This window comes from Astyanax mexicanus, chromosome 7 (genome assembly GCF_023375975.1).
Source record: "Astyanax mexicanus isolate ESR-SI-001 chromosome 7, AstMex3_surface, whole genome shotgun sequence".
NCBI lineage: Eukaryota > Metazoa > Chordata > Actinopteri > Characiformes > Acestrorhamphidae > Astyanax > Astyanax mexicanus.
Window position 1 is genome coordinate 31,673,305 of NC_064414.1, and position 27,812 is coordinate 31,701,116.

At 37.7% G+C, this 27,812-nt stretch overlaps 1 protein-coding gene across 3 annotated transcripts in view; it reads left to right on the plus strand.

The window, feature by feature from the left end:
- The window catches only part of pcdh15a (protocadherin-related 15a), a 512,848-nt gene that overhangs the window by 447,105 nt on the left and 37,931 nt on the right, over positions 1 to 27,812 (plus strand). For 2 of the 3 annotated variants that reach the window (XM_049481098.1, XM_049481099.1), the window contains 7 exons: positions 211 to 320; positions 2,536 to 2,676; positions 4,411 to 4,538; positions 8,181 to 8,396; positions 10,298 to 10,386; positions 13,208 to 13,384; positions 20,130 to 20,569. In XM_049481098.1, the coding sequence (XP_049337055.1) occupies positions 211 to 320; positions 2,536 to 2,676; positions 4,411 to 4,538; positions 8,181 to 8,396; positions 10,298 to 10,386; positions 13,208 to 13,384; positions 20,130 to 20,352 (1,084 nt within the window). In that variant the 3' untranslated portion in view covers positions 20,353 to 20,569. Of the gene's footprint in view, positions 1 to 210; positions 321 to 2,535; positions 2,677 to 4,410; positions 4,539 to 8,180; positions 8,397 to 10,297; positions 10,387 to 13,207; positions 13,385 to 20,129; positions 20,570 to 26,883; positions 26,893 to 27,417; positions 27,541 to 27,812 lie in introns of those variants that run through there. The other variant, XM_049481100.1, reaches the window with a different exon arrangement.

Below are 27,812 nucleotides of genomic sequence, written 5' to 3' on the forward strand. Positions count from 1 at the left end.
AATGATTTTACCACCAATTCCCACATTATACCTCACTGCAGTGCTCCTAGTTCCTGCCAGAACTCAAATCTGCAGAGAGTTGCAGCATACATTACAATGCATGAGGTCTAAAGCAGAGTGATGGAAAGTGTGAATGATTGACAGATGGCGGATTGCCTGTGTGAGAGTGTTGATTTATGCTTTTTTTGTTGATGTTGTTTTTGTTCTCAGGTTCAGTCCGGTGAGTGAGAACGCTCCAGTTGGTCGAGCAGTGGGTATGATCTTGGCTGCAGCTGTGAACACTACTATCTTCTACTCTATTGTGGGAGGAAACGATGCAGGTGAGTGATCTGAGGAGGGGTAGGCTACAGTTCTCTCACAAATATATACACCCAGCTTGTTTGTTTTGTGTGTGTGTGTTTTTTTTTTTTTTTTTTTGTTTTTTAACAGAGGACTGTGTTTGGGCAGCATTTGCCAGTGGTCACACCTCCCACAGTCATTTATCAGCTCTGGTGGCTTTAGCTGCATGCCCTTGTTCCAGGTCCCTTAGAGAGTAGAAGCCTAGTCAGCAGGGTTTCACTGCTGCAGGTTGAGGATCACCCTTTCTGCTGTAGAACAAATTATTATATCATTATTTTCACCCAGTTTTCACCACAAAGTAATAGCTGAACATTAGCCATTCGGACATCCTACAATTATGCAGCTAGCCCTGGGAATCTACCGTATTTTTTGCACTGTAAGGAGTACTTAAAATCCTTTAATTTTCCTAAAAATCCCAATTATAATCCAGTGCGACTTATATATGAATTTTAACAGTCAGGTTGTAAGGAGCAGTAAAGCCACTCTGCTGAAGTACAGTTTTATAGAGGAGGTTCAGTGAAGTTTTTCTCCAGCATGGAGTTTGGAGCAGTATTAGCATTAGTCGCTAACCACAGCGCTAGCTCTTTTGCCATTCAGAGACGAGTTTATCATCCTGTAGTCTGTGTGTTTACCGTGTTAAAACAAGCTACGTGGAATGAAACGCTAGCTGATAGCGCCCTGGATAACCGGAACACTCAGGGTTCCTCAGTGTAGCTCTGTTGGGCAGTGTTTACTAGCGCTAAGTGCTGCTAACTGTGGCTAGCGCTGCAGCTTACCACGGATAGCACTGCTGCTAACTACGGCTAGTGTGCTGCTAACAGTGGATAGCGCTGCTGCTAACAGCGTTGTTGAAATTATTGGAAATCTAAGCTAACTGTAAATAAATGCAAGAGCTTTACTCACCTAAATAAACACAAATCATTTTCAGGAGAAAAGGCTCTGTAGACTAATTTCCAGCTCTTGTTAAGAAATTTTTTGTTTACTTAGGTGCCCCCAGTGTGCCTTACATATGAAAATAGACCAGAATATAGACGTTCATTGATAGTCGGCCAATAAAAAACGGTACAGATTATAACTGGAGCACTTTAGGCTCATTTGTACACTCTTACGACTACGATTATTTTAGATGTTTTTACTAACACTGCACGCGTACTTCTATTTAGTGGCGTACAATACTGTAAAACATTTGTATCATAATATTTAAAGACATTTTCATGATACACAATATTCATCAGGATATTTTGACACACAAAAGACAAAAGGGTATGGATAAAGTCGTATTTCAAATATTTGACTTTAAAGTCAATTTTAAAGGTCTGGATGTAGACCCACATTTGAGTTGCCTATGCTCCCAGATACTTTTAATAAACATTAAATCGTACTAAGTACTTACACTTACAACAATATCCCCAATATTTTTGAATATTGTGAACGATATTATACCCTGAAATATTGTGTCATATTACCTACCCCTAATTATCACACTGTTCTCATTTCCCATTATATATCTATATCTAGAGACAGATTATATCTGTCCAGTATCATTTATTTTACTTTAATCCAGGATATATGGAGATATTTGGAGTGCATTGTTATTGGATTATTGGTATCATGACATTTTGGATCATTGACTGCTGTTATAAATCTGATAAATTATTTTTTTTAATGTCTATATATGCAATAATAGAATTTAATTTTAATTATGTTGCAGTAGTGTATTCTCAAAATATATATTTTTTAATTTAGTGTTTTGTCATATCGCCAAGAGTATCGTTATCACCAAAATACCATGAAATATTGTGATATTATTTTAGGGCCATATCGCCCACCCCTAGTTTTTAAACCTAATATAAAGTTTATATATAAATAAAACTTTAAAGAGTTCTAATCCAGATTTTCTTTTTCTACGTCTCTAAAGGTCTGAGCTGGGTCTATTATTCAAAGAACACTTGTAGCTTTGTTTAAGCTGCACATGTCCTTCGTTTTTTGTTGGTTTTGTCTTTTTATTCAGCAAAAAAAAAAGCTTTTATCTGATTTTTGTGCTGTACTGTAGGTACATGTGGTACAATACAATACAGTAATGCACTATTATGTCAGCCTCAGATGTTGAACAGTTGTGTAACAGCAGTTGACTTTGACTGATGCTCTGTTTTCTGATCAGTGTGGGCTTGTGTTTGTATTGTATTGTGTTTGTAGGTGTTTTCAGGGTGGATAACCGCACTGGAATGATCTACACGGCCAAGCTGCTGGACTATGAGTCAGTAACCAGCTACGAGCTGCGTGTGCAGGCTGATTCACTGGCCCTTGTCCTGGCTAACTTACGGGTGCCTTCTAAAAGTAAGTACTGTGAAGAGTATTGTAGGAGCCAATGGTCATGACTTCACTTTTAAACACACAGAGGATCCAGTACAGTTACAAGCCCACTGTAGCTGTCCTTATTCCACCTCACAGAGGTCGGACTCAGCGTGAACTGCTGAGGGTCAGTAGGGGTCAGTGGAATGTACAGGGCTTGTTTATTTAAGCTGTAAACTGTGTAAACCCCTGTAGAGCCGGTTTATGTGAGAGCCGATTGAAATGCAGCCGTTGTCTGTAGTTTGTTCTCATGACTGGCGTGTTATCTCAGACTGAGGACCGAAGAACAGCAGTAAACAGCAGCGGCTTCATCCCACAGCATTAGCTTTTTTCTCCACTTGCTCCTCTCTTTGTCTGTGCGCTTGTTCCAGCGCAGGGCGGCCGCCCCTGCTGAGAGCTTTTATTAAAACTTTATTGACGCACATTAAAAGGATCAAAGCGGAACAGGGCTAGAATCACCCGATTAAGAATGTCGCAGCCCAATTAGTCAGATGCACGGACATACACACCCGTACACCTACACACACATCAGGGAACCGCTCGCTGCAAATAACAGCATGCACTTAATAATGCAGTGTTAATGGTTTTGAATCAATTTAAGCCGAGAGGGTTTTTTTTGCTTGCATGGAGAATGAAAATGCACTTAATGCCCACTCTGGAACTCATTGTCCTACAGGGGGGAATTACTCTGCCCAATAGCTCTGAAAGTACTAGGTACCTGCGGCAAAATGTGTGTGTGTGTATTTATGTGTGTGTGTGTGTGTGTGTGTGAATGTGAGTATGGGTTTGTATGCCTGTGTTTGTCTTCTGTAAGTATTTAAGATTTGGATGTCTCAGGCCAAGGTTAATTAATTTTAGAAAATGTACAAAGGAAATAAAACATCCAAAAGTTTAAGTACCCTTCCATGTGTGAGACTAATAAGGTGATGAAATAATTTTACCTTATTTGACTTGTTACAATATTGGTGTCAGTCTAATACTGGCTGAAATCAATGAATCGAATATTTTAAGAAAAAAACATATACTGTATTTTTCGCACTATAGGCGCACTAAAATTCTTTAACTTTACCAAACATTGTCAGTGCGCCTTTTAATTGTGAGTATTTCGGTTTCATCTTTACCAGCCTTACAGGAGATATTAAGCAGATCCACTTATTGACAAAAGCTGAAACAAATCACTGAGAATGTGTTAGTGTCACGTCAATTCTGCTGTCAGATATGTGATTAGAGTGGCAGTTCAGGGGAACTGTGGAAGTCAAGCCAAGATAATATCAGGATGTTTTAAAGTAAAATTATGCTGATTAGGAAGGCGAAGAATGAAAAACTCATATGTGTATTTGTGTGTGTTTCCTCAGTGTGTATGTATTAGTGTGTGTCTCAGTGTGTTTATGTGTTCGTTCCAGTGAAATGATGTATAGAGGTTTGTTTGTCCTGTTTCCCTGGTATAGCCGTAGTCACCTGCCACACAGCATTAGTTTTTGCGGAGCTGCATAGTGGAAGAAAAATGCTTTTTGACACTACGTATTTCTCACCTCTGCTGCTGGGTGGAGGTTGAGCCAGCTTTGTATACATATTTATTCTGTGCACCTCTTACTGTGACAAATAGGTTCAGCATTTCCTAACACTGAGCTGCTTCTTCTCCTCCCTCTCTCACTCACTGCGTGTGTGTGTGTGTGTGTGTGTCCGTGCACTTTGCACAAATGGGAAATAAATAAACAGCGAACACGGCCAAGGTGTTTATCGACGTACAGGATGAGAACGACCATGCACCGGTGTTTACTGAGTCTCTGTACATTGGAGGAGTAACCGAGGACACAAAGACCTTCACCTCAGTACTGAAAGTTATTGTGAGTATACCTTTGCATGTCTGGGATGGTTAGTGTGTTTTTCTTGAGTAAGTTTGAGGTATTTGCATGAACATGTGTGTTAGAGCTAAAGAGTTTGAACAAAACATTAGTACATTATTAAATCTCTGGGGTTCTCCAATGAGTCAGTGTTTCAAATTCCGTCGTCCATGATGTTGGTAGTTCGTATTATTTAGTTTCTGCCCTGAAAGAAAAGCATTTCTGAGTGGAGAAGGGACAAAATATTCTGTTTAATGGTACCAGTGTGCTGGAAAGACCATCCCTGCTAAGCCTAATATATTCATTCTAAAAACTGGGATGTCGGGTCGCTTTTGCTTTTAAAACAGGATCCGGCTCTGTTTTACTAAATGCAAGCGGCTGGTGGAGCAATGGAGACTTTAGAAGAGGAAACTCAGAGCGCAGTAGCTCAATCACTCATAGTAAAAACAAAGCAACGAAGCAGAGAAGCAAGCTCTGTAGCCAAAAAGGAACACTGTAGAGTCTGCGCTAAAACCAGGATTAATAGCGAATTGGTGTTTGAACGGTGGAGAGAGCACCATGATCATCGTGCTCTCTTTCTCTGACTGAACATAACCTGGAATCGGATTCATTCACTCTGAAAGGAGACCGCAGCACACCCGCCCAGTTTAAAATGATTCTTCCACATGCTCAGGGCAATTACTCATTCTTACCAGAAAGGGGCCTCAATTCCCCAATTTCCAAAACAGTTTCCCATCAGCAGCCAGAGCCTGAGAGAGCACAACTGCCCATGGTCCCTGTGATTCTGGCTGGCACAAGCGTCTGTTGGCTGATGTATCAAAGCTGGAGGACCTGCACTTTCCTTTAGGACCAAGTGATGGCTCTAGTGAGACGCAGGGTTAACTGACTTTGGGGAGAAAAAAATAAATAAATATATTTGCCCAATAGGGATGATACATACTGCCCTACTACAGACTGTAAACATTGTGTAAATAATGTGTAAATAACAGACATGAGTTAAGTTGTATGCACCACTGTTGGCAGGCAGCTATTTTCAGTCATAATGGCACACTGCGGTCTCTAAAAACAGCAAGGTTGTGAGCAGTTTTTTGTTAAGAAAATATCTAATATTAATATTTAGTTACAATTCCATGCCCTCTCTGATTAGGGACATTGTGGCTAGTTTGATTTAAGTATTTTAAAGCAGAAAATCTTCTATATAAAGAAGTTTAAAAATTTTATTTTACTTAATGGTGAAGTGGTGGATTTAGGCTAATAGGAAAGCTGCTTTAAGGTTCAGGTGCTGGCAGTTGTGTATTGAATCTGATGGTTAAGCGTTGAACTCCTGTCTCCACACACAGGCTTACCTGTCAGGACCAGTGCAATGCCACCCACCTCTGCCCTGTTCCTGTCCAATTAGACCCTCCAACTTTCTTTCCCATCACACTCTCTCACCCTCTACACCTCTAAAATCCTTACCAACCATTTCCAAAATACCTGCACATATATGCATGCACACACCCCAAGATACGCCGGCTCCCAGCAGGGAATAGGTATACATTATGCTTCTGCAGAGATGAATAGGGAGAAGGGCTTATGGCTGGTAATGGCTGCAGATAGTAAGACAGATTGGAGGTTGGGAAAGGAATGATGCACACTTTCAGAACAGGAAAGAGCCTGACAAATAGAGCCAACACAAAAGCTGCACTAAAAGTGCACCATGTGACTCTCTATAGAGCTTGGGCTCTAAAGAGTACAGTATATGCTGAGAAAACCCTGTACTTTAGAGATTCGAAACCAGAACTCAATGTTCCCAGTGAATGTGATGCACTCTTTCCATTTCTTACTGTATGTTACATTAATATACATACATACACATGCAAATGTAAGTAGTCTCCAGTAGTCAGATGCAGACTATATCTGTGGTACTGCATTTTAAATTATTCAGAACGTATTAATATTAACAACAGATTTTGCAGTGTTTTTGTTTGGAACAAAATATGATACTTTTATGATATATACAAAATGTAACAAAAAAGGCAAAGTGATATTGAAATTGTATTGGTATCGAAAGGTAACTGTATGAAAATTATTGGCATCAGACAGTTAGATTTGAAATTTTTTTCTTACAAATATTTAGTGACACTAAATGAGTGTGAAATTTGCCTTTTTTCTCTGCTTTTTGTGTTGTTCTAATACGCACAAAGGGAAGAGATGTGTCTGACAAAACATGTGCAATTGCTTTCGGAGGTTCCAACACTTTCGGCCCATTTCTGAATTTTTATGTTTAATAGTATATTTTTAATAAACAAAATAAAAAAATAATTACATGCACTGTGATGATTAATTAAAATGAATCACATTTAAATGAATTCATCATCAAAGTATTTTAAACTGTACAATTAAATAAAATTTCAGCCGAGGAGCAAATTAATAAATGAATATTTTTTACATTAATAGCTGATTTTTTTTTACTCTCTAATAATGAAATATACCAGCCCTGCTTAAAATGCTTAAAAAACGAGAGGAAAACAATAACAGAATGTGGATATTTGACCATATTTTGATAAAAAAATAGCAAAAGTCCAAATAAAATAATAATAATTAAATAAAATAATAATTCAATTATTATTATCATGATTTTGTTCAGTACAGTATTTGATTTTTCTATAGATATTTTCATTTATATTATCTGCCCTGGGACTTTTAGTATGAAATTCAAAATGGCGGACTACCCATAATGAATAATGACTAACCGGCAATGCTAGTGGCTAACTGTTGATGCTAACTGTTTTCCGAGCTGAATTAATACATTTTCGGGCTGATGTTTAGTAACAGATTCATTAGTAGGTTTTGGGGTTTGATATGATATGTGGACTATGGCTGTAGTTCAGTACAGTCTTTAGTTATTGAACTCAGAAATCCGGAGTGCAGCTAGCTGCTCGAATCTGAATCTGAAATATAGTGCCAGTCACTGCTTTTTTAGATTGCCTAATGCTGTATTTTTCTGTGTTTATTTCCGTGTTTCTATCTGAATTCTGCTTTTATTCATCAATTCCGTAATTGTATCCATGTTTTCCACATTGTGGAAATTATGGGGCCCTATCGGTGTAACAGTAAATATAGAACGTAGTCATTTTGGAGCATTTCTATTGGTCCATTAATCATAAAATTGTGACACAATCTTCACAAACAGCTTCCACAAAAAATAATAATAATTACAGAAACAACACAAAGACCATTACAATAATCAAGACCCAGTATAATATGAATATTTTCATTATTTTGACAATATAGCTACAGTTTTTTTTTAAGTTCATGCTAACCTGTCACACAACCTTTGAAAAGAAAAGAGATCTAGTCCTAATGAGTGAAAACAGTTCAGCATTCTTTTGATTCTTTGATTAACCTGATGTCTTTTATTGGCTATAGATGTTCAGTCAAAGGAGAAGCTCTGTATTGTGTGAGCTATAGGTTACTGTATGTATGTAGGAGACAGTGCTGTAGTCATGTTCCAGCAACAGTGCTGCTGTCATAACATTAAGCTATTTCTGTTGCTGAGGCACACTGATACTGACAGGACATCAGCCCACTGATCAGTCAGATGTTCTTTACCTTGTGTGTGTGTTTATGTGTGTGTGTGTGTGCGCTGTGCTTGTGTACCAGGCGAAAGACGTAGACACGGGAAACTACAGTAAGATGGCATACAGGCTGATCATCCCCCCTACAGCGGAGGGTCAGGACAGCTTTGTGATTGAGCAGTACACCGGCATTATCAAGAGTGCCATCATGTACCGCAACATGCGCCGCTCCTACTTCAAATTCCAGGTCATCGCCACTGACGACTATGGCAAGGGTCTGAGTGGCAGTGCTGAGGTGGTGGTAAGTCCTTATATTTGTTAAAGTTGGGATGGGGAGCGGTCTCTTTTATAGAAGTGGAAGACTTCTATAAAAGACAACATACAGCTTTGGAAAAAAAAGTGACCACTTCAGTTTATGAATCAGTTTCTCTTATTTTGCTATTTATAGGTATATGTTTGAGTAAATAATGCAAGGAAAACAAGTTCATATTTATAAAGTTTTTAGATATCAGAAATCAATACTTGGTGGAATAACCCTGGTTTTCATGCATCACAGTTTTAATGCATCTTGGCATGTTCTCCTCCACCAGTCTTACACACTGCTTTTGAATAACTTTATACCACTCCTGGTGCAAAAAATCAAGCAGTTCAGCTTTGTTTGCTGGCATTTGATCATCCATCTTCCTCTTGATTATATTCCAGAGGTTTTCAATTTGGTAAAATCAAAGAAACTCATCATTTTTGAGTGCTTTTTTCCAGCGCTGTATTTTGATATATTTTATTATTAATAATTAAATAAGGTAAATAATTGATGTTTTAAACCCATGTATCAGTACTATTTCTAATCCAAAATATTATACGTTATGTTTTGTATTGCCATTTCCAATCTTCATTCTGGACATCTGGACATCTAAAATCTATAAAGTTGTGAAGTAGTGGCATCGTAATAGTATCATTTTATCCACTCACTGCCTGCAATTTGTTTTTTTATGTTATTGAAAATTGATTTCAACATTTGTAGTGGTAGTATTCTGTATGTTTATGATCGTCTGGCAAATCTGCAGTGCTTTTTATAAGAACATCAAAAAGTAAAATGTGCTAAACTTCAAGCTTTCTGTGTATATATATTAATAAATATTTTGTGTACCGGCTGGTTGCCTTGTTTTATCAGTTAAATCTTCATTCTCATTAATTATGCACTTTACTTGGGGTCATTAGTGTGAGTAAGTAAGATGAACATTTGAATTTACAAAAGTCATCCCTCTAAATACTTTAGAGAGGAATCTAAATCAGATAAGGGAATAAACCACATGATAAATTGCAGCGAAATGAGGCTGTGATAAAATTTGGCTCTGAGTGGGAAGGGTTTAAGCTTCATAAACATTCAGATTGGTGTGTGTGTGTGTGTGTGTGTGTGTGTGTGTGTGTGTGTGTGTGTGTGTGTGTGTGTGTGTGTGCATGTGCCCACAGTCTTATTAGTGCAGCAATTGTGCAAATGCATTTACATTTGTTTACTGTTGACTGAATCAGTTTTCATCCTAATTGTATCTTTCTGGTAGTTGTGCAGACAGTGAATTGTGCATTTTCATGAAATTGGTGGAGCTAATAAGTTCCTAAGAATATAAAAGGGGTTGAGAGACTTGCTCATGTGTATGTATATATAGATGTGTGTGTGTGTGGTAAGAATAATTGCATGACTTAATTTCCAGTATAGAGCAGAAGACTGGAGGTGAGGGAGGAATGTTTCAGAAGGGTTCATTCTCTGCTCTCAAGGCATCATCTTATTGGCCAACAAAATTAAAGCATTACATTACATTTTTACATTACATACATTTGGCAGACGCTTTTGTCCAAAGCGACTTACAATAGTGAAGTACAAAAGTAATAGAAGTTAAAGGTAAAAACATCTTTAGATAGGGCCTAAAGGAGGTCGAAGGGAAATAATGGGATAGAGGTGTGAAGGAGTGGAAGAAGGAAATGAGGTTAGAAGGTGTTAGGAGAGTAAGTGATCTTTGAAGAGCTCTGTCTTCAGGAGTTTCTTAAAGATCTGGTAGTGGAAGGTAGTTTGTTCCATAAGCAGGCCATTAAAGCAGCACATGTCACATAAAGCTTGCATTCAGTATAACAGTCTTAAAGTCACCATGAATGAAAAAAAATATCTCTCTTTCTCTGTGTCTCTGTCTCTCTCTCTTTCTCTCTCAGGTTTCTGTGGTGAATGCATTGGACATGCAGGTAGTGGTATCCAACGTGCCACCCACTGTAGTGGAGGAGAACAAAGAGCAGCTGGTCAGGTGACACTTCTTTAGCTGGACTTAAGCAGATTTGATGGCTCACCTCGAGCACTGCACTGCACATCAGCTCCACTTAACCTCTCTCTTCTCTCTTCATTTGTGTGAAAATAGAACAGAGCTTCAGACAAGGGAGAAAATGCTTGATATGAAAAATAGATTTGTGTTCAGACTACACAAAGTATCTCAATTTCTTTTTAGAAATGATGAACTGAATTATACAATCTTTTAATGAATGTAGACTTAAAGTGTGTTAAAATTACGTTTTGAATCATATCACGATGTATTTTTATAGAGCGCCCCCCACAATAGGGACTCATATACAGCTCTGGACAAAAATAAAGAGACCACTTCAGTTTCTGAATCAGTTTCTCTGATTTTGCTATTTATAGATATATGTTTGTGTAAAATCAACATTGTTGTTTTATTCTGTACTACAACCAACATTTCTCCCAAATTCCACATAAAAATATTGTCATTTAGAGCATTTATTTGCAGAAAATTTTAGAGAAATGTCTGAAATAACAAAAAAAGATGCAGAGCTTTCAGACCTCAAATAATGCAAAGAAAACAAGTTCATATTCATAAAGTTTTAAAAGTTTAGAAATCAATATTTGGTGTAATATCCCTGGTTTTTAATCACAGTTGGGATGCTTCTTGGCATGTTCTCCTCCAGCAGTCTTACACACTGCTTTTGGATAACCTTATGCCACTTCTGGTGCAAAACGTCAAGCAGTTCAGCTTGGTTTAATGGCTTGTGATCATCTATCTTCCTCTTAATTTTTTCAGTTTGATAAAAATCATAGAAACTCATAATTTTTCATGTTGTATTTTATTTTTTCCAGAGCTTCATATACAGCCATAGTTTTTTCATGATCATTATACAGTACATCTCTTTGAGACTGATCTCCAATTACTCTCAGTGTAGTATCATACAAAGGCACTTTTTCACAGTACAGATTCTCTGCCTGAGCTGATGCGGGCCACTTTCCTCGGCCCGGGTTCAGGGAGAAGTTTAGCAAAGTATATTTCATTTGCTCATTCAAATAGCCCGAATATGTTTATAAAAAGCTCAGTTTTAACACTATACTAACTAAAAAATGTTAGGTTTAAATCAGGCTAGGGCTCATAATAAAGGTTTATATGGCGGAGCGGGCTCGGACAGCACATGCACAGACTCGGGACAGGTCAGGCTGGAATTTTTTGGCCCTGATCTTAGCTCTAGAACAAATGTAAGAGAAAATAATTAAAGGGATCAAAATAAAATATCTTACTGTATTATTAGATCTACAGCTGGGCCATTTTGAAACGTTTATATATATGTTTTTGCTATATCTGAGCATATATCTTTACTAAATGTCTGATACAATTTAATTAAACCAGGCATGATATTGTTTTGCCAGCCCACATGCTAATTTGTCCCATATTTTTTAAGATCACTGTCAAAAATGTCCATTTTGAGGAAACTGTGTGCTCGGTCCACTGTTGTTAAGTCAGTGGGATTCAGACTGGGGTTTTGACTGGAGCACTCAAGAACATTGATTTGTTTTTCTCTAAAGCCTCTAAACTGCAGGGTAGCTTTGATTTTTGTTTTTCCAGTTCTGTGTCTTTAACAGACAAACAGAAATGTGTGTTATATACATTAAATATTTGCTGGCATTTTGCCGTTCGTTTGTCCTTTAGTTATGTCGAGCTTTTCCAGCCTGTGCTGATGAAAAGCAGCTTCCTGGTGTGATGCTGGCACCCCCCTGCCTCACCTCAGGGATGATATTGACTCAGAAACGCTTGTGTTCTTGGGGCAGCAGCTACAGACCGTTTGGCATTTAAATCAGTGAGACTTATTATTGCCTTGTCTTACACAACACCTTGTGACACTTCAGTGGATCATTTAGCTGCATTCTTGCATTCTCGGTTTTAATCTCTTGTTTTATTAATAATAATAATAATAATAATAATAACCGTGCTGGAAATTGTTGATTAACAACTAAAACTGCATATTATTGCTGCTAATTATTAATAAGCACATGAATATGCAGACTCTGTATATTTAGAATTTTGTACTTTACACTACTCATCCTTCTATTTTACACTGTCTAAATTCTACTCTGTATATTGTCTTATACTTCTATGTTTGATATCTAAGCTTAACCTTCTACTTTATATTTTATATAATCTAGCTATTGTAGCTTTATCTTTACTGTATATTTAAAATACAGTTTTTTTTTAAATATCTTATTATTTCATGTGTTTGGGTCATTCATAAAATCATTTTACTGCTAGTTGCACTGTGTATGCCTTTGTATGTGACAAAAAAAACTTAAGATCAGTCTTTACTGTAGACAGTAGACAGGGTCACTATTCTCTTTTTTCTGACGTTTTTCTGAATTTTTAGATCAGCAGCTTGTGTAAGAGATGCTTTTTCCGCACAGTGACTTTTCATGCATCAATAATTTGTTTTACTTTTGTTAATCATTTTGGTAAATAACTTGTTTGCAGCATTTATGAGAAGAAATAAAGCAGCATTTTTGGGACTCCTATAGAATTAGATTTTTGTGCAGCTACAGCAAATTTCAGCACCACAGCAGCAGCATAATAATATCTGCTCTGTTTGCTTTCGTCATTTGCATGTAGCATTTCCGCAGAAGCCACCTCTGTTGTCAGTTGTAGATTTACAGCGCGGCTGTTGATCTTTGCCATGTTAAATCAGGGCCGAAAGACTGCAGCGGTCCATACCTTCTGCTTCTGCTGTAGATCCATTCAAGTGCTCACAGACAGGTGTTCACCTGTAGTGTGAGGGTCACAGCTCCGTGTGTTTTGATTGCAGGATTCTGGAGCGTTATGTTCAGGATCAAATCCCCGGTGCTAAAGTGATCGTGGAGTCCATCGGGCCGCGGAGGCATGGGGAAGGCTATGAATTAGAAGACTACACCAAATCTGACCTGCAGGTGTACGCTATTGACCCTCTCACCAACCGGGCCATATCTCGACAGGAGCTCTTCAAGTAAGCAGTGCATGTACACTTACACACACACACACACACATGCTTTATCTACACACTGGCATTCAAAGCAAGCTCTTCAGCTGTGCTTCCCTGAAAATATATTTATTTTCAGTAGAGTGGTGTTAGATTCAAGAATTATGCATGTCTGTACACTTGTGTTTTTCAGCTTGCACGCTTTAAGAGTGCGTTCTATTATATTTTACTTTATATATCACTTAAAATACTTTTTAAACTAAGATTAATTACATTTTCCCCAAACTACATTTACATGTACTTAACAGACAGTTCAGTGTAATTTAATATTGTAATCACATTTAAAGATTATAGCCATATTAATGGTGGATAATAAGGAAGATGAAATATATTATGTATTTTTCGCACTATAAGGTACACTGGATTATAAGGCGCACTATTAATAAACTATTAATATTTTCTGGTCTATTTTCACACATAAAGTGCACCAGATTAAAAGGCGCATTATGCGTCACTAGTAAGGAACAGGGGTGTCGCCATGTTTTTCTTCTAATTCAGCTAAGTTTCACTGCTGGTAAAACTGTAATTCTTAAAAAAAAAACATATTCTTCTAAAGTCAAATGAGGAGATTTCTCTCCTGAAAACTGGGTGAAAATTTGGGGGAGTAAAGTACAGTTATTATTTATTTACAGTAAGCTTAGATTTCCAGATTTCCACTAAGGCTTGGTGCAGCAGCATTATCGTTAGTTTAATCCTCACCTCTGAATGGCTAGCGCTTAGCATGTTAAGCGAATAATGCTTATGCTGCTCTAGCAGTGCCAGCCAGGGTTAGCAGCAGGCTTCAAGCCGATAATACTCACCTCTAAACAACAAAAGAGTTAGCACTTTGCAGGTAATGCTAATCTTGCTGGAGAACTAAACTGCACTTCTGCATTATACAGCATTATATTTCAACATATTGCTTCTGTCACATTCTGTGGTAAATAAATGTGTTTAGAACTCAACACATTGTCCAGAATAGGGACCCAAATCTGATCTAGTAATGGGGTCCAAGGCATATTTTTATGGATATTTTAATGAAAATTGATTTGACTGCAATGTTTTAATTTGAACTGGGATGTTAATGGTTAGAATATTCAGTTAGACTTGATTATAATATATTAAACACACTATATAAACACTGTTGTTTTTTATGGTGGCTAAATAAAGCAGAATGTGTCATTATATGATTTATCCTATTTCTATAACCCGATCTGGACATCTTTAGTGTTAATTGTTAAAAGTGCAGAAATCAGTGTCACGTTTGCAGTTTCACTGTTGAAAATGAAGCGTTTGGCTCACAGTATTTAAATAGTGCAGAGTGCAGTATGGTTTGAATGATCAGTTTTGAAACTGATAATTGGGGTGACTTGAACTTAATTAGAACATGTTTTCATTTCATTCAAGCTAATTGGAATATTTTTTCCCCGTGCACCTCTCAAAGGGTCACTGTACTACACTAATTTAGCATGACGAATAATTGGATAATAAAATCCTTGGTGTTCTTTTTGTTTGAAGAGCTTTCAGTTAAGGTCTTCATTACGGCTCCTTACAGAGAGCTCTCATGCTACCAGCCTGTACATTTATAAGCCTTTTACTGAAGATTTCATTTACAATTCCTGATCGGAGTAAAGAGCTTATTTGCTCTATAAATTCATACATTTACACATATATGACTGATCGACAACAACCTGTACAGTCAGGTTTATTAGTATTTGACAGATATTTGGTAATATTGTATCTGGGTCTTGTATAAGACCTGAAATAATGCAGTCAAGCGGTGATTAAAGTTCAGAAATTCAGCTTTAATTGAATGAGGTTAACAGAAATATTGCATTAAACATGCAGTGGTGTGAAAAAGTGTTTCGTGATCTATTTTGTTTTTTGCTTTTTTGTCACCCTTAAATGTTTTAGATCATCAAATAAATGTAAATATTAGTCGAAGACCACACAAAAAAACACAAAATGCAGTTTTTTAATGAAGGTTTTTATTTTTAAGAGAAAAAAAAGTCTTTGACCCTAAACCTAATAACTGTTTGGGTCACCCTTAGCAGCAGTGGATGACTTTTAATGAGTTTCACAGTGCTGTGGAAGATTTTTGTCCCAATCTTCTTTGCAGAATTGTTGTAATTCCTCCACACTGGAGGATTTCTCAGCATGAACCACCTTTTTAAGGTCATGCCACAATATCTCAATATGATTTAGGTCAGGACTTTGACTCGGCCACTCCAAAGTCTTCACTTTGTTTTTCTTCAACCATTCAGAGGTGGACTTGCTGGTGTGTTTTGGATCATTGTCCTGCTGCAGAACCCAAGTTAATTTCAGCTTAAGGTCACAAACAGATGGACGGTCATTCTCCTTCAGGACTTTTTGTTAGACAGCAGAATTCATAGTTCCATTTATCACAGCAAGTCTTTCAGGTCCTGAAGCTGCAAAACAGCCCCAGACCATCGCACTACCACCACAGTATTTTATTACTGTTGGTATAATGATCTTTTTCTGAAATGCGTAGTGAAATGCTCAACTTTGGTTTGTCAGTATTTTCCCAAAAGTCTTGGAGATAATCAAGATGTTTTCTTGCAAAATTGAGACAAGCTTTAATGTTCTTTTTGCGTAGCAGTGGTTTTCGTCTCGGCACTTTGCCATGTAGGCCATTTTTGCCCAGTCTCTTATGGTTTAGTCATGGACACTGACCTGCAGTTCTTTGGATGTGGTTGTGGGGTCTTTTGTGACCTCTTGGATGAGTCGTCACTGCGCTCTTAGTGTAATTTTGGTCGACCAGCCACTCCTGGGAAGGTTCACCACTGTTCCACACTTTTCCCATTTGTGGATAATGGCTCTCACTGTGGTTCACTGCAGTCCTAAAACTTTAAAAATGGCTTTATAACCTTTTCCAGACTCACTTGTTCCTGAATTTCTTCGGATATTTGCATGATGTCCAGCTTTTGAGTGTCTTTTGGTCTACTTCGCTTTGTCAGACGGGTCTTATTAAAAGTGATTTCTTGATTGAAAACAGGTGTGACAGTAATCAGGCCTGGGTGTGGCTAAAGAAATTAAACTTAGGTGTGATTACCACAGTTAGGTTATGTATTAACTGGGGAGGTAAATACTTTTTTCACACAGGGCCACGTAGGTTTGTGTTTTTTTCTCCCTTAATAATGAAAACCTTCATTTAAAAACTGCATTTTGTCTTTACTTTCTTTACTTATGTTGTCTTTGTCTTATATTCAAATTTATTTGATGATCTGAAACGTTTAACTGTGACAAACATGCAACAAAATAAGAAATCAGGAAGGGTGCAAACACTTTTTCACATCAATGTGTATGGATGACAGCTATTTTTACCCAATCCCTCACAACTATTTCACAACTAATTGGACCACCCAACAAAATCATACATAAAAGGATTATTTTCAGTCCTTTGGATGCAGTCAGTGACACCTTCAGTTGCAGTTATTTTTAATAAGCATAAAAAAACATGCTCAATTGGTTTGTGTTCAGGTGACTGACTTTTAAAAGAGCTTTATTTAGAATAGGTCATACAGTCTCTAAAAGACTAGTGAGGAAGGCCACCAAGACACTTATAACTAAGCCAGGGTAAGCAAATTATAACCACCATGATTCTATTTAGTCTACTTATTATTTTTTAGCATTAAAGGGGAAAACATACAAGGGATTGAAACTTTTTTATAGGCGCTGTGTGAATAGTATTTAGTATATATAGTATTTAGTATAGATTTATGTAAATATTGGAAACCTCAGACGTAAAGAATATGGTTGCATTTTAAGCCGTAAATATTTGTTTGTGTTTGTTTTTGGGTTTTTTTTTAGTCATGTGTTCTGTATTTCAGTGTCATTAAATTTTTAAATCATACTTTCCATCATATTTAAATGATGCCTCATATTCTAAACTTCTAAACTTATAACAGCAGCAGCAATAAAGCCCAATGACACCGAAAAAAAAAAAAAAATTGCTTTTGGCCAAACCCCAGGATCCCTCTAGCCAATAGAAAACTTTTTAATTAGAGCTTTTCCAAAGTGATTTCTTCCCTTCTCTGTCCTCTGAGATTGGATGATTCTGCAGGCTGGCAGTATGTGGGTCAGTGAATTTTAAAACGCCTGTAACTTTTTGTTTCAGCCTGGAAACAAAGAGGAATCCTCAAATATGTGCTGAGTCATGTATAACTCTATTTATCTTTATAATAAATGACTAACTTACCATCCTATTCACAACTTTAAATTATTTTAGCTATATATATAAATATGTACGTCTATACAATTTTTTTTGCTGTTTATACTGAAAATCACAAATTAATAAAGGTTTATATACAGCTCTGGAAAAAAATAAGAGACCACTTCAGTTTCTGAATCAGTTTCTCTGATTTTGCTATTTATAGGTATATGTTTGACTAAAATGAACATTGTTGTTCTATTTTGTAAACAACAGACAACAGTTCTAAAAATATCCAAATAAAAATATTGTAATTGTCATGAGAAATGGCTGAAATAACAAAAAAGATGCAGAGCTTTCAGACTTCAAATAATGCAAAGAAAACAAGTTCATATTCATAAAGTTTTAATAGTTCAGAAATTAATATTTGGTGGAATAACCCTGATTTTTAATCACAGTTTTCATGCATCTTGGCATGCTCTCCTCCACCAGTCTTACACACTGCTTTTAGATTACTTTATGCCACACCTGGTGTAAAAATTCAAGCAGTTCAGCTTGGTTTTATGGCTTTTGATCATCCATCTTCCTCTTGATTATATTTAGAAGTTTTCAATTTGGTAAAATCAAAGAAATTCATTATTTTTAGGTGGTCTCATTTTTTTTCCTATAGTTCTGTAATTTAACAATATAATATTACTGTCCAGTCACTCTTTATAACTAGTAAATTTAGCTACCGTTACTTGTGCCTATTGCTGACACAGGCACAGGCACAGCTTGCACACACAGTATGTACACATTTATTAATTGTGTGGAATTGTACATCCTGTGATGCCAACATTGTTGAAATAATTGCAAGAAATAATGACCATTAACAGAAAAAAATGTTGGTGATGTCTACTGTATACAGATCCAAACTAAATAAATCCATCAAATCTGGTAAGGAAACAATAGTTGTGGATTCATACCATTAATCTAATTAAGGCAAAACCATTGCACCAGTTAGCCTCTACTCCATCTTGGATTTTCAAACATCATCTGCCTGTGTTCACCAGTGATCACTTATAGAAATATACAAGGCTCTACGTGAAAATGTGATGCAAAAATACTTTAATCTTATTTTTTTATTCTAATTCTTAGTGGAGCACCGTATTTCTGCATATAGGCATGTTTCTGCTCTGAAACAGCTGATGCAGTGTCCTAACTGAAATACATGGGGACTGTGTTTCTGACGCTCCATCAGTCTCTAGTGTATAGGAGCCCTGAGGGCATCATGCTCAATGCCAAACGAAATGTCAGTTAGAGGGTATAAATCCACACAGGGCTGCATTTGGTGCAGTGAATCCACAAAGTTAAAACCCTTGATTTAAAGGATGAGTCAGTTGCTCATGAGTATATGTAGTACCTATCAGTACATATCAGTATCATTTCAAAACATTGTAAAATATCAGTGATTTTAAAAAGTAACTCTGTGTTGTACAATTTATTTTATCTGTATGTTAATAAATAATAGAATAGTATTTTAGTAGTATATAGATTATTTTCCTGTTTTTCTAAAAAGCAGCTTATTACTATGAAAGTAATGCATTGTGATGCTGGAGCAATGTGCACTTTAATAAAAAAAACTGTCTGTCAAAAACCCTCCTAAATTAGCCAAATACTGTAAGAAAAAACATTGTACAAATAGTCAGATGATTGGCAGCAACAAGTATTAAGCAAAATCACCAAATTAAAGTCAAATAGTGGATACAAAAATATTTAGCAGCTATAGCCACCAAATGAAACCCATTAATTAAAGTAAAATACTGGTGAAATTTTATATAAATGTGAAGTGACTGACAGCAACTCCTGCCAAACCAAAATGTCAAATTAAATCACATACTGGAGAAAAAAATACATTAAAATGGTCAAATGACTGACAGCAACAAAACAAATAAAGCCAAACAAAATTGCACAAAATTAAAGTCAAATGCTGGGGAAAAAAATAAAAATGTTCATATGACTGCCAGCAATGGATGGCCAACCAAAAAACTAAAATAATATGAAAATACTAGACATAAAGAAAATAAAACATTAAAAAAGTTAAAAAAAAAAAAAAAAAAGGAAATGAAAATACTGTAAATAAAGAAAATAAACATTATAAAAAGATCAGATAACTCATATCAATGGCTGGTTAACAAAAAGTGAAATAAAAATACTGGAAATAAAGAAAATAAACATTATGAAAGGATCAGATGACTAGTATCAATGGCTGCTTAACAAATAAAAACAACAAAAAATGAAATAAAAATACTGAATATAAAGAAAATAAACATTATTAAAAAGATCAGATGGCTAGTATTAATGGCTGCTTAACAAAAATAAATAAATAAAAAATGTAATTAAACACTGTAAATAAATAAATAAACATTACAAACAGGATCAGATGACCTGCTTAATAAAATAAAAATAAATTAATTAAAATACTGGAAATAAAAGAGAAAACATACAAAAACAACTGGCAAAGTTGTATTCATCATTGAATAATATAACATTTATTGACAACACTATTTGTGTGTTTTCCAGATTCCTGGATGGCAAAATTCTGGATATTAATAAAGAGTTTCAGCCGTATCTTGGCGAGGGCGGCAGGATCCTGGAGATCCGCTCTCCAGACATTGTGGCCACAGTGAAGAAGGCGGCTCAGGCCGTGGGCTACACAGAGGGTGCACTTCTCGCGCTGGCCATCATTATAATCCTCTGCTGCATCCCTGCTATCCTTATCGTCATGGTTACCTACAAACAGTGAGTACTGGCTTCGTTAGCGGCAAGCTGTGAGTGGGATTATGATGTGTGATCAGCGATGTTGGAAAACGAGGGGGTCAGCGGAGACTGGGGCTGAGGATCCGCTGTCATTGGTGGGATTTGTTCTCGGAATCGGGGTGGCTGCGGAGATGTGTGTACGTCTGTGTTAATATCCGCGCTGCCACGCTGAGAGCGTTAAGAGTGCCAGGAGAGATAAAGCTAAAGAGAGTCTAGAGGAAAGGGCCTGGGGCAGAAAAGAGAAAGAGAGAGAGAGAGAGAGAGAGAGAGAGAGAGAGAGAGACTTAACAAGGGACACTGAGAGAGAGAGAGAGAGAGAGAGAGAGATAGGTGATGGATGAAGAAAGAGAGGAAGAGAAAGAGAGAGAGAGAGAGCAAGGAAGAAAGCAATGGGAAATGGGTGCCAGGTATTAAGCCGGCTCTTTCTCTGTAATTAGCCATGCTAACGGGCTAATCTTCCTGCCAGCACTGTGTGAAAGCAGATTAATTACAGCCATTTGTGACAGATCTGCCGCATTCTCTCTGCTCGTCACACCGCTCCGTCACACCTCACCCAGCCTCACCACAATACAGCATCTGGCTCTGTGCCTCCCTCTCCCTCTCTCTCTCTCTCTCTCTCTCTCTCTCTCCTTCTCTCAAGAGAGAGAGAAAAGCAGAGAGAGGTAGAGAGAGAGAGAAAGGGCCACAGCACAGGTCAGTGCATCTGTCATCAGCTGTTGTGTCAACATGCAACCGAGGAAGCACAAACACGCAAACACCTACATCTATGGTATCACCAGCGTGTATAAATATACACTCTCAGCAGCAGAGTGAGTGAGTTCAGTTTTATATGAAAAGCTACACAACACAGAAAAAGCAGCTCTACAGAAACTCCTGTCCTGTAGAGTCCTGAGGAGCAAGCCTTGGACAAGTATCAAGAATAGGGCTGCATGATATTTCAAAAAATTACATTGCAAATGTTCTTTTTTCGATTATATATATCGTGATATTAAACGATGCACAGCCCATGATGTCACCAGCCCCGCCCCCACCCGCTGGCTGTCTTACATCCGGACCGATCAAGAGCTGAGTCAGCGCCAAGCACTCAAAACCCAAGAAAAACAGCAAAACAACAGTAATTACAATTACAGCCCTTTAATTAGACATTTAAAAGGCTATTCAAAAGGTAAATAAGGATTAAAATCGTGAATTCCACTGGAAAGTGCACAGCTTTCAACACATACGTTTACAAGTACGTACCCAACCATGTGGATTGAGGCCATGCAGTTACCTCGTGTTTACTCCTGAGCTACATTAGGTGGTGGAGCAGGATCTCCTCCATTGGTTGCCAAGATCACAACCAGCTTGGTTACCGCATTTTACAGGCTATAAGGTACACCATATTATAAGGCATACTATCAATGAACGACTATTATCTGGCCTATTTTCATACATATACACATATATATATATACCTATTCATACATATTTCATACAGAGTTCTCTCCTGAAAACGGTTTATTTGGGTGAGTAATGCACTTCCGTTTATTTACAGTAATCTTAGATTACAAATATTTTTAACAGCGTGGCTAGCAGCAGCGGTTAGCACTAGTAAATGCCGCCCGACAGTATCGATCGTACCATGTAGCTTGTTTTAACACGGTAAACACGCAGACAACAGTTCGATATACTTACCTCTGAATGGTGAAAGAGTTATCGCTGTCGTTGTTGGCTAATGCTAAAACTGCTTCAGCCTTAGTTCTGGAGAAAAGCTTCACTGAAACTTCTGTATAATGCTGTACTTCAGTGAAGTGGCTTTACTGCTCCTTACAACCTGACTGATAAAATTCATACATAAGGTGCACCGGATTAAAAGGCGCCTGTTGATTTTTGGGAAAATTAAAGAATTTGAAGTGCACCAGTAACCAGTGCTGACTCTCAGACTTGAGATATACTTGGTGTTAACTACATGATGGCTACCTTGCGTGTCACTTCAGTTCACATACATTACTTAAATGATTGGGGCAAGAGAGGCATTAATCAGCATCAAAATAGCTAAATATATATTTTAAATGTTTGAGTAACCAAGTCCACAGTTACACACATCTGTATGATGTGCCTTTGCCACCACAGAGACAATAACTCATCAGAACAGCTGGTGAGAGACCAGTATTATCTCTGTGCATGACTGAAAAATGAAGGTCAGTGTTCTCTGCTCTGTCCTCTAGTAGAGACCTCCAGTAACACACCGCACACAGACAAGCATGTGAGCAGTTACATTCCCAAGAGACTCTCAGCCAATTGCATTGACTATGCAAACACATTGCCAAACAAGAATTATATCACTAGGCTTAGAATTGATGTTTATTTAGCTATAATATATAAACATATAAGTTTCATTGTGAATATTAATTTACTTTGAGTTTACAGTTGATTTTACAGAAATCCGTCTGCACTGTGCGCTCGCTTCCATTTGTTTTGATATCCAGCAGTGCCAAAAAATGAACAGTAGGATTTTTCAGTCTGAAAAAACAAACACACAACACAAACGTACATTATCCACTTCATTAAGCATAATAAAATATCTCCTATTGGCATGAGGTGTTTAAAAATCAGGACTCGACACTGTCACTGCAGCTTCTCCATTTCAGTGAGAATTGTTAAATGAGTGGGAAATGATTAGAATCAAATATTGTCATACTGTTATAGTAAAGGTTAATTTGTTAGGACAGATCAGTATTTGTGTGTAATATGGATCATAATAACAATAATAATAATAATGATGATGATACTATGTCTGTCAGAGAGTCTGTAAAAAATATTGATTGTTCTGCACATGAACAGGATATATATATATATATATATATATATATATCATTATTTACACACTCTTAAAAGATAGGTTGTCAAATGTTTTTTTTTTTTTTTTTTAAGTGTGATGTACATATTCAGGAAAAGCTTTATGTGATTTAGAACCTTTACCTGATTTGGAGAGTCCACAAAATCCCTTTTTTTTATTTTTGAGAAATAACTATAGCTATGAAATTCTGGCCAAAGCCCGAACTAATCATCTGTTCATCTGTCGGCTGCATTGTATTAAGGGCTGCACGATATATCGTTTAAGCATCATCATTGCGATGCGTGCATGTGCAATAGTCACCTCGTAAGGTGTCCGATGTCACTTAAGGCAATTTACTCAAATTGTTGTAATTGTTGTAATTTTCTGAGTGAACAGCGCTGTCTCTGTGTCTGAGTGAGTGACAGGCTGCTGCTGCCTTAGAAGCGCAAGGGGGAGGGGGAGTGAGGTAACGCATGGCCTCCACATGGCTGAGCACTTGCTGGTAAATGCAGCGGCAGAACAGCCTGTCTGTCACAGTTTTGCGCAGATATTTCCATTTACAGATGAAATCGTATTTAACTTTTAAAAGCCCATTTAAATTGCTGATTAATGGGCCAAGTATTGTTGTTTTGCAGTTTTAAAAACTCGGGTTTTGAGTAATCGGCTGACTCTAAAGGACTAACTCAGCTTTCGGTTCGTCCAGATCTCTGGCACGAGACAACGCGTTGGTGGGGGCGTGGCTGTTGACATCACTGGCATGTTTTGTTTTTTGTTTTTTTTGTTTTTTTTTAGCTGTTTTCTGGAAGGGAAGGGGCAGAGAGAGCTCACACAGGTCTCACACAGACCTCTCCACTCTTCTACATTTGGTCAAATTTTGTACATATATCGTTTGTATATATATCGTCGAAAAAGAAATTGCATTGTCAAATGTTTCTAATATCGTGATTCAGTTAGAGGATTTTACCACGTCCTGCCATCATCACATGGGTGGGCTGCATCTCCTTATATTTGACACTAATTGATTTGTGTTGGAAATCTGCATGTTTTAATGAATGGAATCTTCTTTCCAGGTTTTTTGATGAATTCTGCCTCACAACACCTATTCTGTTTCATCTTCTATTGTTTAATAAGTGATGATGGCCTGACTCAACTTCCCATAATTGCTCCAAAAATCCAAACCATCTAAAAAAAAGTGTTTTTTTTTTTTTTTCTGTGAAGCAACGGAACCATGGTTCATTTTATCTGGGCCGTTTTAGGGCGTTTTCACAGCAGCACTGTTTGGTCCGGTTAAACAGACTCTGGTTCACTTGTACCCTTAATGAGGTTTGATTGAGCAGGAGTGAAAACAGTACTTGCACTGGGTGCGGATCAAAGAAATCGGACCGAGACCAGCTGGAGCAGGAGATCTCAGTCCGGTTCCAAATGAACTCTGGGGTTTTTCTCTTGTGGTGATAAAGTGATCAGGTTGATCGGACCCAGCTATTAAATATACACCTTTTATTTAAGATCACTGCTGATAAGGAGCAGTTTAATTTGAAATATTAGCCAGATAATGTTAATTACCACAGCTATGAACAAACGCTCTCTCTGTTTTATGCTGTTTACACGCACGTCTGTGCTGAGTTCACTTCTTGCAGTGGTACCATCATTTCTGTGATTTCTGTAATTTTCTATAAAATATTTATGAATATTATGAGGTATTTCTGTATTGAACAGGATGATTAACCGCCTGCTCCCACACATGACACTGAAATTTAAGGGTCCTGCTGAGTCCCATGAGAACGCAGACTTCTGGTTCAGACCATGTTCCCCGCCACATTTCACACCTGCTATTTTGGTTCAGACTGAACTGCACTGTTTGAAGGTCTGGGCCAATCACGGTAGGTGTGAAGGCAGCCTTAGATAGTAGAACATCCAAAAAGGGGATCATTAGAAAGTTCAAAAACGCTTTTTCAGGGGTATCACCTTTGTTTGAGTGCAGTCGGAGGAAAGAGACACACTGAACAAATGAAGAATAAACGAGACATGCATGACTGCTCTGAACAGATGTTTAAAGGGCTGTTTTAAATTTATTTTTAATTTACAATTTACATTTCTATGCAATTACTGCACCGATAAACATGAAGGTGGTCCAAATCAAAATAGCAGGTGTGAAAAGTGCTACAAACCATGGTCCAGACCAAATGATCAAAATTGGTTTCAATAAAGTGATGATCTTTCAGAAAAATGACAGAAAGTTGAAGAGGGCTAGAATGCATAAAAATCTTCCAACTTCACTGATTCCCAGAAGATAATGCTTTATTGCAGTTTCTGGTCTCTGAACATTTTTAAACATTTTGTTTACTAAATAATTTTGTATGTTTTTCTTCATAGTTTGGATGGTTTAGTATTAATCTACTCTGGCAGTCTCTGTCCGCATTGTGTCAATAATAACATTTCTCAGCAGCGGGGCCGCTCACCTCACTGAGAGTCTGATGTTAAGTGAAGTTTTAGGGTTAATTTTACCGAGCACTCAGTGCTGTATCTTTATAACTAAGGCTGTATCTCTTAAACATTTTCTCCTTTGAGTTTTGGCAGGAAACTGGAAATCGGTACAACACCTGGAAAGAAAACTCGAGGAACTGACAGCAATTTACAAACCAGTGTCAAGTATAGGGAGGGAGCTGCAGCCCAAATATATATTGTAGCAAAGTTCTTTAGAACTCTCACTAAACCGCAGTGTGAAACTGAAACTCAACGGAACAAATGTACAGTACAATACACACTGTAACAAACACATGAGTGTACAAAACACTGAAAAACACACCTTACGTTCTTAAAAAATAGGGACAACCAGGAGGTTATTTGGAGCAAAGCCATAGAACCACTTCTGGTTCCCCAAAGAACATTTTAAAGGGTTGGAATGTCCTTTTTTTTTCAAATAAATGATGAAAAATATGAGTGTGAAGAACCTTTTTTTCTTTTTCTAAAGTTTAAAGAACTCCGACATCATTAGCATGGAGTCTATATCACTGGAACACACTCTGCGAAGTGCCTTGTCTTGTGGATAATTGCTTTTTGGTTAAATAAATAATGTTCAGAAGGAGAGATAGTGGCAGAAGTTAGTGTTAGAGTTAGTGTGTGACTTTCTAATAGTAAAGCACTGAGTCCGGGGTCAGGCTTGGAGAGTGGTGTGTACACGCGGCAGAGGGAGAGAAAGATGGAATTAGAGAGAGTGGTTTCAGGAAGGAGGAGGAAAGAGCAAAAGGGAGAGAGGGAGCGGGGGAGAGAGAGAGAGGTTGCTGCTGAGAGCTGATTTCTCTCTCAGCAGTGCAGTAGAGGGAGATGTGTGATAAGTGCGGGTTATTCTCCAGCCTCGGTGCTTATCGCTGCGCGGGGAGTGGAGAGGGGAGGACTAATGTGCATTCCACCACCTGCAGCAGTGGATTCATCTAAAGCAACATGAAAGAGCCTGCGCATTATTATTAAAACTCTGCGGCTCGGAGAAAGAAAAAAAAAAAGGCGGTGGGAAAAGCCTGTGAAGTTCCCATTTTTAATTTATACTTTGTGTCATGTTTTGATAAGGAAGTACTTCTGGGCTAATTATCTAACAATACAACTTGTCCCCTCTCATTCATCTCTTCTTTTTCTCTCCTTTTTTATTTTTTTTTCTCTCTCTCCCACCCCATTGTGGCTGTGCGCGGCGGACCCCTCCGTCAGATTCAAAGAGTAAGTGCTATTCATATATTTCATTATTCTCTGAACAACTCCCACATCCTCATTATTCAACCCGGCCCTTTAAAAACCCGAAACACACCAATCAAAGGCCCGAACACGAGTGGCGAATAAAAGATGTTCACAGTCTCGCCTTCCATTCTTATGCAGTCAGTGATCCTTGTGAAACAGAACAGCAACCACTTGCTCTCTGATTTCATCACAATCACCACCACAAAGCAGAGAGCACAAAGGAAACAGGGCTTACCTGCCTCACAATCGCCCCTTCACCTCAGACAGACCCAGTGTGGAAGGTCTGGTACAGCAGGCCTGGATTTGCACGGTTCATATAAAGCGTGCAGAACCGGGTCATTTCACTGCTAGAGGAACTTTGCTTATGATTTATTTGATGTTCTTGTTGGTGAAGCTCTTGCTGGCAGGCCTCAAGAGCATCAAGAGGCCAAAACAGGCCAGGGTTTGTGTGCAGTGCTTACGAGTGACCTGTTGACAATGAGAAACTTTGTTGACATTATTTTGTAGGAGACAGGCAGAGTGTGCCAAAACCGCCCGCATCCAGATGGCGCTTCCCGTCAGCAAATCAGCAGCACCCACTCCTGCTCCAGCTCAGGCCAATCTCTACGAGGAGCTCGGGGACAGCAAAATGTAAGTCTGAACAAATTAGTCTGATTTTTACTTTTTAACCTTTAAGAGTCATGTGTGCTAAAGAGTGTGTGTTTTAGTGTTGTTCCAATACAGACATTTTTATTACATTACATTACATTACATTACATTTGGCAGATGCTTTTGTCCAAAGCGACTTAAAATAGTGAACTACAAAAGTAATAGAAGTTAAAGGTAAAAAGATCTTTAGATAGGGCCTAAAGGAGGTCGAAGGGAAATAAAGGGATAGAGAAGTGAAGGAGGGGAAGAAGGAA